General features: G+C 39.3%; 1 protein-coding gene across 3 annotated transcripts in view; it reads left to right on the top strand.

Annotated features, from left to right (window-relative positions):
- Positions 1-817: 817 nt before the first annotated feature.
- The window catches only part of LOC121182923 (voltage-dependent R-type calcium channel subunit alpha-1E), a 91,396-nt gene continuing 78,220 nt past the window's right edge, over positions 818-13,993 (top strand). For all 3 annotated transcript variants that reach the window (XM_041039566.1, XM_041039568.1, XM_041039567.1), the window contains exons 1-2: positions 818-886; positions 11,103-11,671. In XM_041039566.1, coding sequence (XP_040895500.1) covers positions 11,136-11,671 — 536 coding nt within the window. In that variant the 5' untranslated portion in view covers positions 818-886; positions 11,103-11,135. The remainder of the gene's footprint in view (positions 887-11,102; positions 11,672-13,993) is intronic.

The following is a 13,993-nucleotide window of genomic DNA, read 5'->3' as shown; positions in this document are numbered from 1 at the left end:
AGTCAGAGTCAATGATTATAAATACACACAGTACAATTTACGGTCAGAGCAGACAAAGGAAAAGTTGCTTTGTTTATTCAGTTTGTGTGCGTTTACTGACACCCAGCGGCCCTAGTACGTAGCACACATGGAAGGAAACATGCCTGTTCACGGACACTCACACCTAGCCTGTACTGCATCGCATCACCCTGAGGCTTCACTCATTCAAAATATTATCTCAGCCCAGTAACCCCGAGTCCAGTACATTTAAGTTATTTTTTCATCACAAAATATCGCTTCTTTTTTTTCCATTCGATTTTTATTGCGGGTCGAGTTAGGACTCTCTTTCCATTGGTCCCTATGGTAACAAGTTGTAAAAATGGGCGAAATAGTTTGATGATGTCTGATTTGTGATGTGTGCTAGCTGTAAACAGGTGAGTCATAAATACATAAACTGCAGTGGAGCCTGTTATGCCCATGAAGGCAGAGATTCAGGTTTCCAGGTTATGGCTGCATGTTAGGCCAAGCAGAAGGCAACAAGTAGGTTACCTGTATACTGTGCTGTTCATGAGCTGTGTAGCCTATAGCTTCATATTCATACATGTGGAACTGAACAAATAAGTACATGAGATTTAATTTAGATTTAGAATATGACAAGCAGCGGGTTTTATTGTATTTTTTGGTGTGGTGTACCTGGCAACTGCTCCAGTTCCCCCGATTCCCCCTGGCTAATAACCTGGCACAGTCCTCTCTCTCTCTTTCTCTCTCTCTCCCTCGTTCTCTCTCTCTCTCCCTCCCTCTCTCAATACTGGCAGTGGATAGTACGGCGGACGTGGTCGTGTGTGCTGCCACATTTACAGTTCCTGTGGAAAGGTGAGCGAAATGGAAAGGAGCTCTCTCTTTTTAGGTAAGAAATCCTACGCAATGAATATTTTCAAAACAGGTGTTACTTGAAAGCACTCAGCAGTTTCGCGACTGTATTGAGCTCATCGCTTGTTCGACAGCTGAAGCCTTTTGGCAGAGGTTATGTTTGTGTGCCACCCAGAGGAACAGGGTGCAGAAAGCCAGAATCAGGAGTCTTCCTTCAGCCTTCATTGATAATGCTAATCAGTGAGATAGACAAGTGCAGGATTGTGAAGCTCTAATGTGACTTAAAACATAGCAGTCTGCAGTTTTACTCTTTTAAAAATATGTTTTTGATACTACAATTCTCAATTAAACGTTTTTGTATGTTACTTTTGCCTTTAAAAAAAGGCCCCCCTAAATGTTTGGCCCAGACAGGACGTTGTTTTTCAGCCCCACTCACCTTATCTTGTTGCATACTTAATTAGCAACATGACCAAATTAGCAATGTACTAAGACAATGACAGCACTAATCTCTCTCTGCTTTGGGTTTTACCAGTGCAGCAGGATGAGAGGACAGGAGAGTGAGCCATTAGTGTCATACTGGTACAAGAAGATTGAAATCTTAATATTCTTGTTGCAGAGTGACTGACAGACCAGGTGTCAGTATAAAGGCCACATGGAGGCAGACTTGAATTAGGTTCTTCTAATTGTTAAGTAGGCCTAGACCAGATAATGATAAAATTTCAAGTGTTGGAAAAAAAATCTCCCCTGTTCAGTTTCACATGTTGGGGAAGGCAGCGGTCGTTACCTGAAGGAGGGAGGAATTAATTAAGATGAGAAAATCAAGACTACATTTGCTGCAGTGAATAGAGAGAAAGCGTGTATCTGACAAGTTATTGATGGGTTTTTAGATGCTAAAATGTCAAGACTTGCTTGTATCATCCATCCATGAGCTTGGCTGTCTGTCTCTGGTGTTATATTTCTGTGAACTGGGACATTATCAAGTTGACTTTTGTGTTGTTGTTTTTTTTTTCTTTATCTTCTTGAAAAATGAACCCATGTTAAGGCCTGTAGTGATGTATTTAGGTAACCAATCCATCACAGCTAGCACAACAGCCTGTTTTCTCAAGTCATGGGAGTTTGACAATGAAGGAAGAGGCAGTTTGAACAATCAGTGTCTGTGTTATAGATGACAGGATGCTGAAGGCAAACGCTGTGTTGCCAGTCGACTTCATCACTTTACATCTCTCTTTTTCCTGTACACTGCAGGCTTTGAATTGCAGTTATGTAATGTTTCACAATACCCAGTTACTGTTTAGTGGGTTAAAAGGCATTGTGCTGAGTCTTGTGCTAAAATTGATCAACAGATCCTTTTTTTTTTTTTTTTTTTGAATGAGGGCAAATGGACCATTGCTTGGATCAGTCTTGCTTCTCTGGTGTGTCTTGTTAATTATTTCATCACATTACCACTTGTCACTTACCACCCCCAATCTAGTTTGGCTATATTTTCTTCTTATTGTGTTTTGTTAATCTTTTCCTGTCAAGTGCACTGATTGTCCTGGTTGAATAACACCACTCTGCTTGGACGGGGTGTAAATTGGTTTTCATGGTGTATAAATTACTGCCTCTGTTCTGCACAAAGCTGAACCTGACTGTACCTCTTGAACTGATTCTTATGGAAAACAAGCTGTGTGTTTGTTGAACCACCTACCACAGTTAAAGTCAGATACAGACTAATTGTGATTAATCACAATCAATCACATGTTTTGTGCTCTCTTATTTTATCAGCCTGGCTTTCAAAATCTTGGCATATTAATTAGGGTCCTAGAATATAAAATGACTGAGGTGTTATCAGTGGTTCAAGGTGAACCTGGCTAGAACTCAGACATATATTTGTATTTTCAACCCAGGTTCTACCCACAGCTTGTCACCGGTCTAGAGACTGGTGGTGACTGTAAACCAGTTAGGTTGTTCAAACATTGATGCATTTTTGTTTTCATTTGTTAGCCTTTAGATGTGCAATGGGTTTCTTCACAAAGGCAGGTAGTTTTTCTACCAGATCTGAGTCAGACAATATTAGCAAACTTTTATTTCATGTACTGGATTTTTTGCCATTTAATTTCCTGCTGATATCTAGAACAAGTGAGCAGGCCTTGCTCTAAGGTTTTCATGTTCCAGTTTCCTCCAACTACTCATTCACTTTGCTGCATACGCGTTGTAGTTTGCTTCATCTTAACTGTGCTCCACTGGTGTGGTTTGTCACATAGGAATTTTAGGCGATTACAAACTAGCACAGAAAACATACAGTACCTATCTTAATCATTATGGTATACTAAAACCTGCCCATTTGTACCAGTTAAGCAGCCCAGCCAATTGAATTCCAAATTAGATAATGGACATGCTTGTGTCAAAGGACAAAAGCAAAAGAAAGGAGACTCTTCTGTTATGGACACGGGTGATCCACTCATATACAGCACATCACAAGTTAATCCTCAGTTGTATTCTTTTCAGCAGAGATGAATGTACATTTCAGGCAATAAATTCTTATACAGGTAAAAAGTTCATTACAGTGATTTCATTTCATCACGCTGTTCACAGTGCTAGTGGCTTCCTGGTGAGCCTGACATGGGATCTGAGAAATTAATTCAGCAGATACTGTTCTTATGTGCTGCTGTACTTACGTGGCACAGTTAGGTTCACAACAACCATAATTTATTACTATTTTAGTGCCGGTAAAACCAGTGTTCATTCATTTAGATTTTTCTGTGGAATGGGTCCATGTTTCAGCTGTTTCCCCTCAGCCTTGTGGATAAGTTTGGGAAAAATTTAAATGTCAGTGGCCTTATTGATATTTGTTCCCTGAGTTCACAGCAATAATGTGTATGTACAAGAGATTTTTCCTAATATCATATATATAAGGATGGAGTGCTGTAATGTAATTGTACAGACATTCTGTACTAAAAGCTTTTTTTTTTAACAGTTTTATGCTCTTCCACAGAATTCAATTACTTCTGAGGTAGGATCCTATTAAATTTAATTATCTGTTATTTATATCAATATATTATTCAATTTACCCTGCACAGAAGTGAGACTGTCTGTTGAACTAAAAAACATAAAAACAACCAAATCATTAACATGCAGTTAAGCATGTTTTTATATATATGCTGAGTTGGACATCAGTACCTGCTTGTGCATCAGGTCTGCTTTATTCTATGTAATGGTTGAAGGCACATATGCACCAGGTATAGAGTAGTGTTACACTCATATTTGCATCTGGACAGTTTATATAACAGAATAATGTAAGTCTTGTCATTTAAGTGACAGGTAAATACAGTATATGACTCATGTCTCGCACTGCGACATAAGCTGTTAGACCTCTTTGCAGCTCTTGGACAAACATACACACACACACACAGTCATATTTGGAGAAACTGTTGGCAAAACAAACTACTCCTCCCAAGTCCCAATGTCTGCTGCAAGCTGTAAAATATGATTAATCTCTAATGGTACAGGAAGCCATGTTATTCAAATCATTATGCAGTTCAATAGCCCTGCATTGTTGTGTTGCAACCAAAGTATACTAGCTGTCCCACTGACAAAAATTATCATACACTTTGCTGAGTAATTTCACTCAGGTTGAAGTCAAATGTCTGCCTTGGCCCCTCTGTTCACCAAACATCTAAACATTGTTGACATTTTATGAGACATTTCTCATGTGTACAGCATGTTTTCACCTCCTTGTTCCCTCAAAGAAGTGGAAAATTTCTTATCTGAAAAATAGTCAACAACAAAACTCCCAGAATGAATGATGTTTTTTTTGGATGGCAGTGGTTTTACCCTGCTTTGTGTTGGGTGTAATGTCTAAAATTGATAATTACATCACAGGACTGAGGGAGTCCATCATTTAACAGTTCCTCACCTTCTGGCCCTTCCCAATGAGGCTACTTTACCTTTCAGTGATTTGACCACAGCAATACGGTGGTCCTATTAGTAGTGTTGATCATTACTGATCCGATGTGCCAGTGGTTGTGTAATGGTCTGTCCTGGAAGGTCATCACAGCAGTGGGATCTCTTTGAGAAGCATCTTTTCATCATTTGAAGTCTACATGTCACACCTGGCTGCAGTCAAAGACAAAAAAACCAGACTGAATTATTTAAGAAAATAATCACAAAGTGGAAAAATGCAGTCAATTAAGAAACAAAATTGTTAGTTTTCCTACTCAAGTGAGTATGACTCTGGCAAATTTATTAACCCTATAAATACCATCAATTCAAAATTATACTATATTGTTCAATAATGTTCCTCATTAAGTCTAGCACTTAGTTTTACACATCCACTGCAAAGCAAAATATAAGAGAACAGTGAAAACAAATCAAGTACATTTTCTTTGTATGTTCACTTTCAAATGTTACTCAGGCTTTCAACTAACTGATCTGTTCAAACATCTAATATCTAGCACAATAGTTACATAATGACAATATAAAATAAAATGATAACATAAAACTTTAATAAACCCTGCAGGGAAAATTGGGTTGTTATTGTTGCAGTAATAAAATATCACAGTCATGGGATACAGCAAAGTATCGTGGCATAAAATAAAATTAAAGTAAATGGGTGCATTGAATGAAGGGCAAGTACAAGAACAACACTGTACACTGGGAGGAATAAGTGTTAAGTAGGGATATATGAATGGAAATACGTGTGCAGGGTGTATGAAGGATTTACAAAACGATAGCAAAAAAAAAAGTAATGACAAAATAAAACATTTAAAAGGAAAACCTATAGTGTGAATTAGTAGCTTAAGTTTTGAAAGAGAATAGATCTTAGCTGAATGTGATCGTATTTGATGGTCAGAGGATAATAATTTGATGCAGCATAATTTGAGTAGAATATAAGAAGTTTAATCTGATGCTATTTCCTTCTTATGTGGACATTTTTCTCCATTCACAGATCCATGTGAATGTTAGTGATCCAAAAACTTGCTCTTGTGTGCTTTTTGCCTTTTTATCTTTGTTTCCCAATCTTTGATGCTACTTCATTACACACTGCACATTTGCATATTTGCTGCTTTGGTTTGCCCAGTCAAATGCTCCACAGTGTGTAACAGAAAGCTGTAAATTTAATATGTAGATGTTGGCACTGCCTAATGCACTCTGTATAATACAGAACAGTAATTTGCCGTGGCTGTATTTTAGAGATTCATTGCTCAGAGTTAAAGGCAAGCTGAGCTATAGAAAATTAGACTTCTCACTGAGAGCATGCGAACATATATACTGTATGTCCCAGGATACTGCAGTATTTAAAACTGTCAGTGTTTTTTATTCTTGACTGAGCTGTCTGCTCAGTTCAATTGGTCTTTGTTATTCTGTTTGTACAAGGCAAATAAAGCTATATGATAACCCACAGCATACTGTGGTTCCCAAAATGGCTGAAGAAATACTATGTTTGTTCCCACTGCCTTGCGATTAATAACTCTAAGTCTAAAGGTCTTGGTCTGACTGGACATCCCTTTTCTGACTGAGGTTTCTCATGCACTTGAAGAAAAGCTTACTTTGCAATATCTGTTTTAACCTGCCATCTTATTGCCATATTCCTCCATATTGCCTGTATAATGCAGAAGCATATTTAGAATATCTTCAGTAATAGGAAATAGTGATAACCAGTGATTTTTCATTCACAAAGCTGTCTTCTTTCTTAACAATCTCCTTCACCTCGTTACAAACAAGGTGGTTATTTTCAGCTGACTGGAATTTTACGCCTGATTTCCTTTTCAAACACATGGCCCATTAGAGTAGATCCAGGTGACATAACACTTTGTGACGCATGTGTGGCCATGTTGCCGGATTGACATCGAGGTTGGGGGGAGGATGTGGTGAAATATAATGTGTAATCAGGCAGTTGTGTGGGCTGTTGGGGGCAGCAGGTGTGGGAAGGTTCCTCGCCTGTCTGAGCCTCTCCTTCACTCCTCATTAGAAACCTTGCAGACACCTGGCCGTCCAACAAAGAGCATAAAAATAATTTGGCTCCTCTATTTGAGATTCAGTTTTCGTCAAGACTCGCGTTCTTTTGTCTCTTGTAATCTGACCCTATGTGACTGAGAAGTCACTTCACAGCTGTGAGTAACTCTTTAGATGTTTGTGATTTGAGATAATGGCAGTCAGAAAGCTTGGGGACTGAGCCGAATCAACATCCAAATTCTTAAAAGCTAATTGGGAGAATTTTATCAAACCACTTCATGGCAGTATGGTTTTGATAATGTAATTTTGAGCAGGCAAACAGCTGTGGTTTGATGTTTTAGTCTGTGCATTGCAGTGTGGGTGTTTTTGAGAGCTTTGTGGTTGAGTTCTGTTGTTTGGCTAGCAGTGTGGGTCTGTAATAATAGTGCTGGTAATGGTCACACGAGGGAGTGGAATTAGACATTAAAAGTTTCACAAAGCCTAAGCCTGTATCCTTGGCTACTGATATAAGCAGTGATAGAGCTGTTTCCTACGGAGCCCCTCTGGTGACATTGGATAAAAAAAAAATAATGCGTGGCCACGAGATCATAACGCGAGGCCACGAGATAGTAACGCGTGGCCACGAGATATTTAATGCGTGGCCACGAGATAGTAACGCGAGGCCACGAGATAGTAATGCGTGGCCACGAGATAATAACGCTATCTCGTGGCCACGCATTATGATCTCGTGGCCACGAGATATTTAATGCATTACTATCTCGTGGCCTCGCGTTACTATTTCGTGGCCACGCGTTACTATCTCGTGGCCTCGCGTTACTATCTCGTGACCTCGCGTTATTATCTCGTGGCCACGCATTATTTTTTTTTTTTATCCAATGTCACCAGAGGGGCTCCGTAGTTTCCCCCTGTTCCCAGTTTTTTTTTTTTCGCTAAGCTAAGCTAACGGGCAGCTGGCTGTAGCATCATATTTACCATACAGATGTGAGAGTGGTATCAATCTTTTCATCTAACTCTTTGTAATATAGCATGCAAGCTCCCCAAAAGTTAAACTTTTCCCTCAAATATGAGACAAACTGAATATTGTCTATAAAGTCAAAAGATATTACATTAGGAATATTTGTGTCTGTCGTTTTTTTTTTTTTTTAAATCTCACTGTATTGATCTCACTAACAGATGGTAGATGACCATAAACAAGAGACTTAAGTGCCTTAATATCAAATATATTCTGTAAGTAACATATGGTATGTGCAGATAAATGCAATCTAAATGGTCTTTACATAAATGCACCATGGATGAGCAAAGTGCACTCACTGTTTGCTGATAAGAACTGGAGTGACTTACAGAATAACCTTGTGCTTGTAGTAATCTAAAATCTATGTTTATTGTCATATATACTGTCTTGCCAACATCAGTGTCTGTGTCCGTTTTAGTAGCTTTCATCTTCTAGAAGAAACCTATTTGTCCTTCAACCCTTTACTAACTACATTTGTCTAAAGAAAATGTACGTTTTCCATCTTTCAAATCTGGGAAATAAGTTTTGGTTTTCAAAATGTTTCAGTGTAACAGCTTATTTTATTTCTATTCATCACAAATATGGCACCTTTCTAGGGCAATTTATTTTGTCTTTGTTGCATTTTTCTGTGCATCTATGAAGTGGCTGATGCTCCATAGCCATACACAGCTGTCTGAATTCAAATATCGCTGTATATCAGCTAATTGTGTTGGCATTCCCATGCAGCCAGTTTGAGAACATAATTTGCAAAATGGATACAGTAAGCACCGGATCAATTTAAATTCTCCTGCCAGGAGCCAGGCAGTGGACAATTGTATGGACATATTCATATCTATATATTTCACTGGCCTTTTCTGAATGTGTCTCACTCTATGCACATCACTTTGGAGCACTGAGTAGAGCTGGGGAACTGAAGGAAGAGGACAGGACAAGACTTGGCAGCACCAGGTGTTTTCTGTCTCTGTTGGAAGCTCAGCTTATATTCATTAAGCAGCCACAATTAAAGGCACTTTACCTATGGTCCCATTGCTCCCTGAGTTCCAGCACGGCAGCATAGTCATTATGCACCATTAACCCCCCAGAGATCAAGAAATTTAAGGTGTCAGAGGTAGTGGGCACAGTCAATCAGAAACAAAAGAAACACCAGTGATTGTTTGCCTTAGAAACAAATGTAAAAATTTGACTTATAATTTTTTTATAACAATTTCTGATAGATTACATCATTCCAATCAGAAAGGGCTCTGAGTGCAGATTTTAGTCCTTTTTTTTTTTTTTTAAAACAGAGGTTACAGCATATCCAGTTTCATTGGCCATCCATGTTTCAACTACCACAATTGATTTGTTTCTTCATCAATTCCTTTGTGTTATATGTACTTTAATAGAGGTGTCAGAGAGGTAGCAGCAGCAAATGTTGTAACCACTACTGTCTGACAGTCTCATTTTCATTCATTTGTGTGTCTCTAGTTATCATGCACATTAGCAATGAAATTGGCTCTGGAAATAGCTGGGAAAAAGCCTTGAAGTATGCTATTTTCCTGCATCCTGCTATTTGAAAGCTCACTGGCAGTGATGAAGGATTCTCCAGAATATTTCTACAAATGATAGTGATTGCAATGTAAGGCGATCATAAATTAGCAAATAAAATAACAAATATATGTTTTCTGTGGCTAAAGTGAATATTTTTTTTCTTTTGAAATTTTGCTTAGTTAACTAGCATTTATTTATTTTTTGGCCACCTGGGGGCCAGCACAACAAGCTGTAAATACAGCTCTTTAGTTGCTAATAAGTAAACCAGCTAGCCACTGCTTCTGTTTGGTGCTAGAGTACAGTTGTTTTTTTAGAGCTTTTTACTTAACATAACACAATAAGTGGTCAAGAAACAGGTACAGGAGAGACTTTTGTGGGATTGATAAATCATAGTTCACCTTCATAGCAGAGCAATAATACCAGCACTGTTGCCATCTGGCTCACTTCCATTTCATTTCTTTTAACTTAAACAAAATGATGGCAGTTTATGCCTTATCAATTTAATAAATCAAATTGCTGCAGATTTATTGGCATTCTCCTAAAACAAAGCTCAAATAGAACATTTTATCATATCAACTTTTATTCGACTGCTTCCCGTCCAGAGATTTCTGCTTATTCCTGGGGCTTCATCCACTTAAGTACACCCAAGATATTAGCAGTGTATTCAGTGCATTTGTACAAAAAGTTGGATATCTGGAGGTGTTAGTAGAGACCTCTTGAAATCAAGGAGGTGCAGTGAAACCATCATCATCAACTCAAGTGTGTCTCTGATCATTAATGCCTCATTCATAGCAGTGTGTGTCCACTTATTGACAGCAGTCTAATTAATGGCTCTCAGGGCTGCTTAAGCAGTCTGATGGATTTTAAGACAGCAGAATAGCTTTCATCCTTTCATCTTATCTGCTCTATAAAACCACATCTTCTGCTGTTCAATATCTTCATTGCAGTTAAGACTTTTCATCACAGAGGGACTGTGAAATCTTGAGTATTTTTTGCAGCTAGCTAAAATGGAGAGGGCTTTGTAAAACCAGGACAAGAGCAGAGTAATAAGATGTTCTTGCTTAGCACATACCCAAAATCAAACTATCTCTTACTGTTCCTACCAAATAAAGGAGAAGGTGGGTTGATAAAATCACTCTCCCTGTTGTTCTTCACTCTTCCTAATTGCACAATTAAGCACAGCACAGGCAGTACAATATGATTATTTGTTTTGAGGGCTGTGTTACAGCATATCTAATCAGTTCTGATGCTCAGAGGATTGGTAATATTTTAAACTGACTGGGGAGAAGGAGCGCTATTGGGCCACTGGCCAATTTCCTGAGACGGTTAGCTGAATAAATGCATAGTTACACAGAAGCTGGATCTCTTCAGGCTTCTGACTGTTGTAAATACAAATAATCCAATACCCAAGCAGAGACTATTTGAGCATCTGTGAGTGGGAATGATGTACATGAGGCTACACCATGTCTGCTCTGTGGGGCGCAATGCTACTATTTGCATCTGTAATGGGTCATCAGTTACCTGTGTACTGTTAAGTCGCCAGTTCAAATGCTTTTTGTACTTGAGCACATTATCTGTTCGTATCTAAATTATGTGGTCATATGTCTGAACAGCCTCTCTCCTAAGTAAAACTCCCAATTGCAATGAATTAAAGATCCAAGCAAATGAACTGCTTTGTGAAACTTTGATAATAGTTTAGTTTTGTACATTAATATTATCTGTCTCTCACATTTTCTTTCCTTTTTTTCCATTTCCTCTCTGCTCGCTTTCCTTCCTGCAGCACTATGCTGAGATCCCGTGCAGCCTTCCCAACATGCTGGAACTGGGCTCCTGTTCGGTCAGCTCTCAGTCTCTGACAGGGGACCAAAATGCTTTGGGGCTACCTAGAGCCCCAGGAGGGCCAGAGTGTCCAGTGGGTGGTCTGGATCTTGGCATGGGGGCGATGTGTGGTAGCAGCACCCCCAGGCACCACATCCTCCACCCATCCCCAGTGGACTGTGAGAGTTGGCAGAAGCATCGTGCAGGACTGGCCAGAGGGTCCAGCCTGTATTCTGAGTCCCACTCTCTATTGGAACCCCAAAGTCTTTCAACCAGCTACGACATCCTCTACCTCCCACACATGTCTGGCCATGCTCCCCCTCCGCACCCGAACCGTCTGGGCCTCTCTCTTGATGTAGCCTCATCTTTCGATGTTGGTGGGGGGGTGCCGGGGGTGGATGGAGATTTGGCACTCAGTCCCAATGTGATTAAGAGACGTCGGGGCGGCCTGATCGAGCAGAGGGACATTGTCAAAGCCCACCAGGCTCATAAGATACACAGCACACCGCAGGCACGGCGCAAGGAATGGGAGTGAGTATGAGGCTGATATAAATACTCAACCCTGACTCTCTCTCTCTGTCTCTCTCGCTCTCTTTTATGTTCTAAATTTTATACTAAATATATTCTGTATATCATCACAGTTTTCTTTAGGGCAGTGTTGAGGTGTTCTGAAAAGTAGAGTTTAGTTTAGTTTACTCATAGTATTTACTCACAGCTTGGAGAAACAGGAGAGTACTGCAAGTATAGTTTTATTCTGAGTTAAAGTACATTCAAAACTAGTGTTAACACCTGTCTTCAGATTTCTCTCTGTAGTGTACACTGAGAAAAGAAGTACAAAAACATTTTCACACTTTTTCTAATTAGTAATGTCAAAGATTTAAAGAAATGCGGTATGTGGAATTAGACTTGTAAAGCTGGTCAAAAATATTCATTGCATGGGTTTGTTCAAGTTCACAATAGTACTACTGTATTTAGTGGATATGATTTTTTGCTTAAAGGAATAGTTTTGTTTTTTAGGAAACACACTAATTTGCTTGATTTCTTGAGTTTGAGCAAGATTTCAGGAAGTTACTGTGAAAGAAACAGCCTGACACATACGCTTTTTTTTTTGTCGCCTTTTTTTGTTTTGTTTTTTTAATTTCTGCTGGTAGGTGGATTTAAATTTCATTACCTCTGGACTGATCATAGAGCCAGACTAACTATTTCCCACTATTATCAGTCTTTGTGCTAAGCTAAGTTAACCAGCTGCAAGCTGTATCTTCACATTGACTGTACAGACATGAGACTAGTATAAATCTTCCCAGCTAACTTTCCAACAGAGAGCAAATATTTCCCAAAATGTCAAACTTTTGCTGAAAGTGTGTATGCTTCATTGGAATTAATAGAATAGTGTCTCGGTCTAAGTGATTGCTATAAGAGTTTCATATCAGCAGCGGTTTGTTTGTGGCACTGTCATCTCAATCATTGATTTATGATGGCTTTAGAGAATGTAATTAAAATGCTGAGGACATTCAGCAGGATGTTGTATTTTCAACCCAACAAAAACTTATAGATAACAGTTTAAGCATTAGTCTAATGCTCACTCAGGCCACACAAGTGTATATTTTATTTGTGTGTGTATATGTTTACCATATTTCATTCACATGCTCATACAATGTGAAAGTGAGTATGTGTGTATTTACTGGTTTCCTACCCTGCAGCGCTGTGGAATTTCTAGCTGATTATAGCAGTGACGCCCCCCCTCTGTTTCCCTGCTGAAGCTGGGGCTTCACCTCTAGTGGTGATGGCACCCTGTGTGCCACCCCCCTCTTTCCTCACCACAGGTACAGGATGCCACATCCCATTCTGAGCTGTGTCTATAGCAAAAGAGACAGAAGCTTGGGGAGTGTGATGGCAGAGAGTGGGAGGGTAGATGGGAGGTGGAGAGGAGATGGGTGATCTACAATGAATTCAGGGGAAGAAACAATATATGGATTATAAATAAGAGAAGTCATTTTGAATGAAAACTTTTCCTGCTTTAGTTTGTATTTGATATTTAAGTCCATGTTACAGTAGTTGATGGGGTTAATTATTGAATCACCAGGCCTGTAGAGATGCTCTGTCATGGATTTGATAATTATTCTCTGCCCTGCCTAATATAATTATCACAATACCACATGACAGATCTACACTTCTGCTGCCAAGAGAACAATGACCAGAGTGAGTCAGGGTGCATTACAACCATGAACATCCACCTCTCAGGGCCACTTAGTGGGAAACCCACAGCCACCTGACAGGAGAATGGTAACTGGGATGTTGCACCTGAGCCAAAGTGTGCACCTGCTTTTGTTTTTCAAGGGAAATTAGTTTGAATGTAGACAAAGAGGGAGCAAAATTGTATGAAAAAAAAGCTTGTGTGAGTTTATGCCTACCTATCAGCAGGGCCCAAGCATGGGTATATCACTGGGTCCTTCACTCAATTTGTTGGTCTCTAGCAAGATATCACAACGTCTGCAAGCCAAATTTCCATGAAATTTGAGATGGGTAGTTGTTGACCCCAGACAACAATCCCTAAAACTACAGTGATCCACTGACCCACCGTCAAATCAGGAGACACCTTGAAGAGTAAGATTACCATGAATGTTTGTTGGATTTTCATGTTTCACAGAGGACAATTTTTGATATTTTAGTAATTCCTTTATCTTTATTCTTTTGTCATCATTCTGACAAATATTTTATAATGCCACAAAAATCTCCCAAGATTCTCTGGGAAAAGTCCAATTTGGCAATTACATAACCTCTCTCTAACACAGGGTTGTGTGTGAAATTTTCTGTGGTTATTCATGGTCCACAGAAGATGAACTCTCTTGACTT

Source organism: Toxotes jaculatrix, chromosome 6 (assembly GCF_017976425.1).
Source record: "Toxotes jaculatrix isolate fToxJac2 chromosome 6, fToxJac2.pri, whole genome shotgun sequence".
Classification (NCBI taxonomy): Eukaryota; Metazoa; Chordata; class Actinopteri; family Toxotidae; genus Toxotes; species Toxotes jaculatrix.
Note: the sequence above shows the minus strand (reverse complement) of the source record. Positions and strands in the feature narration are given on the sequence as shown.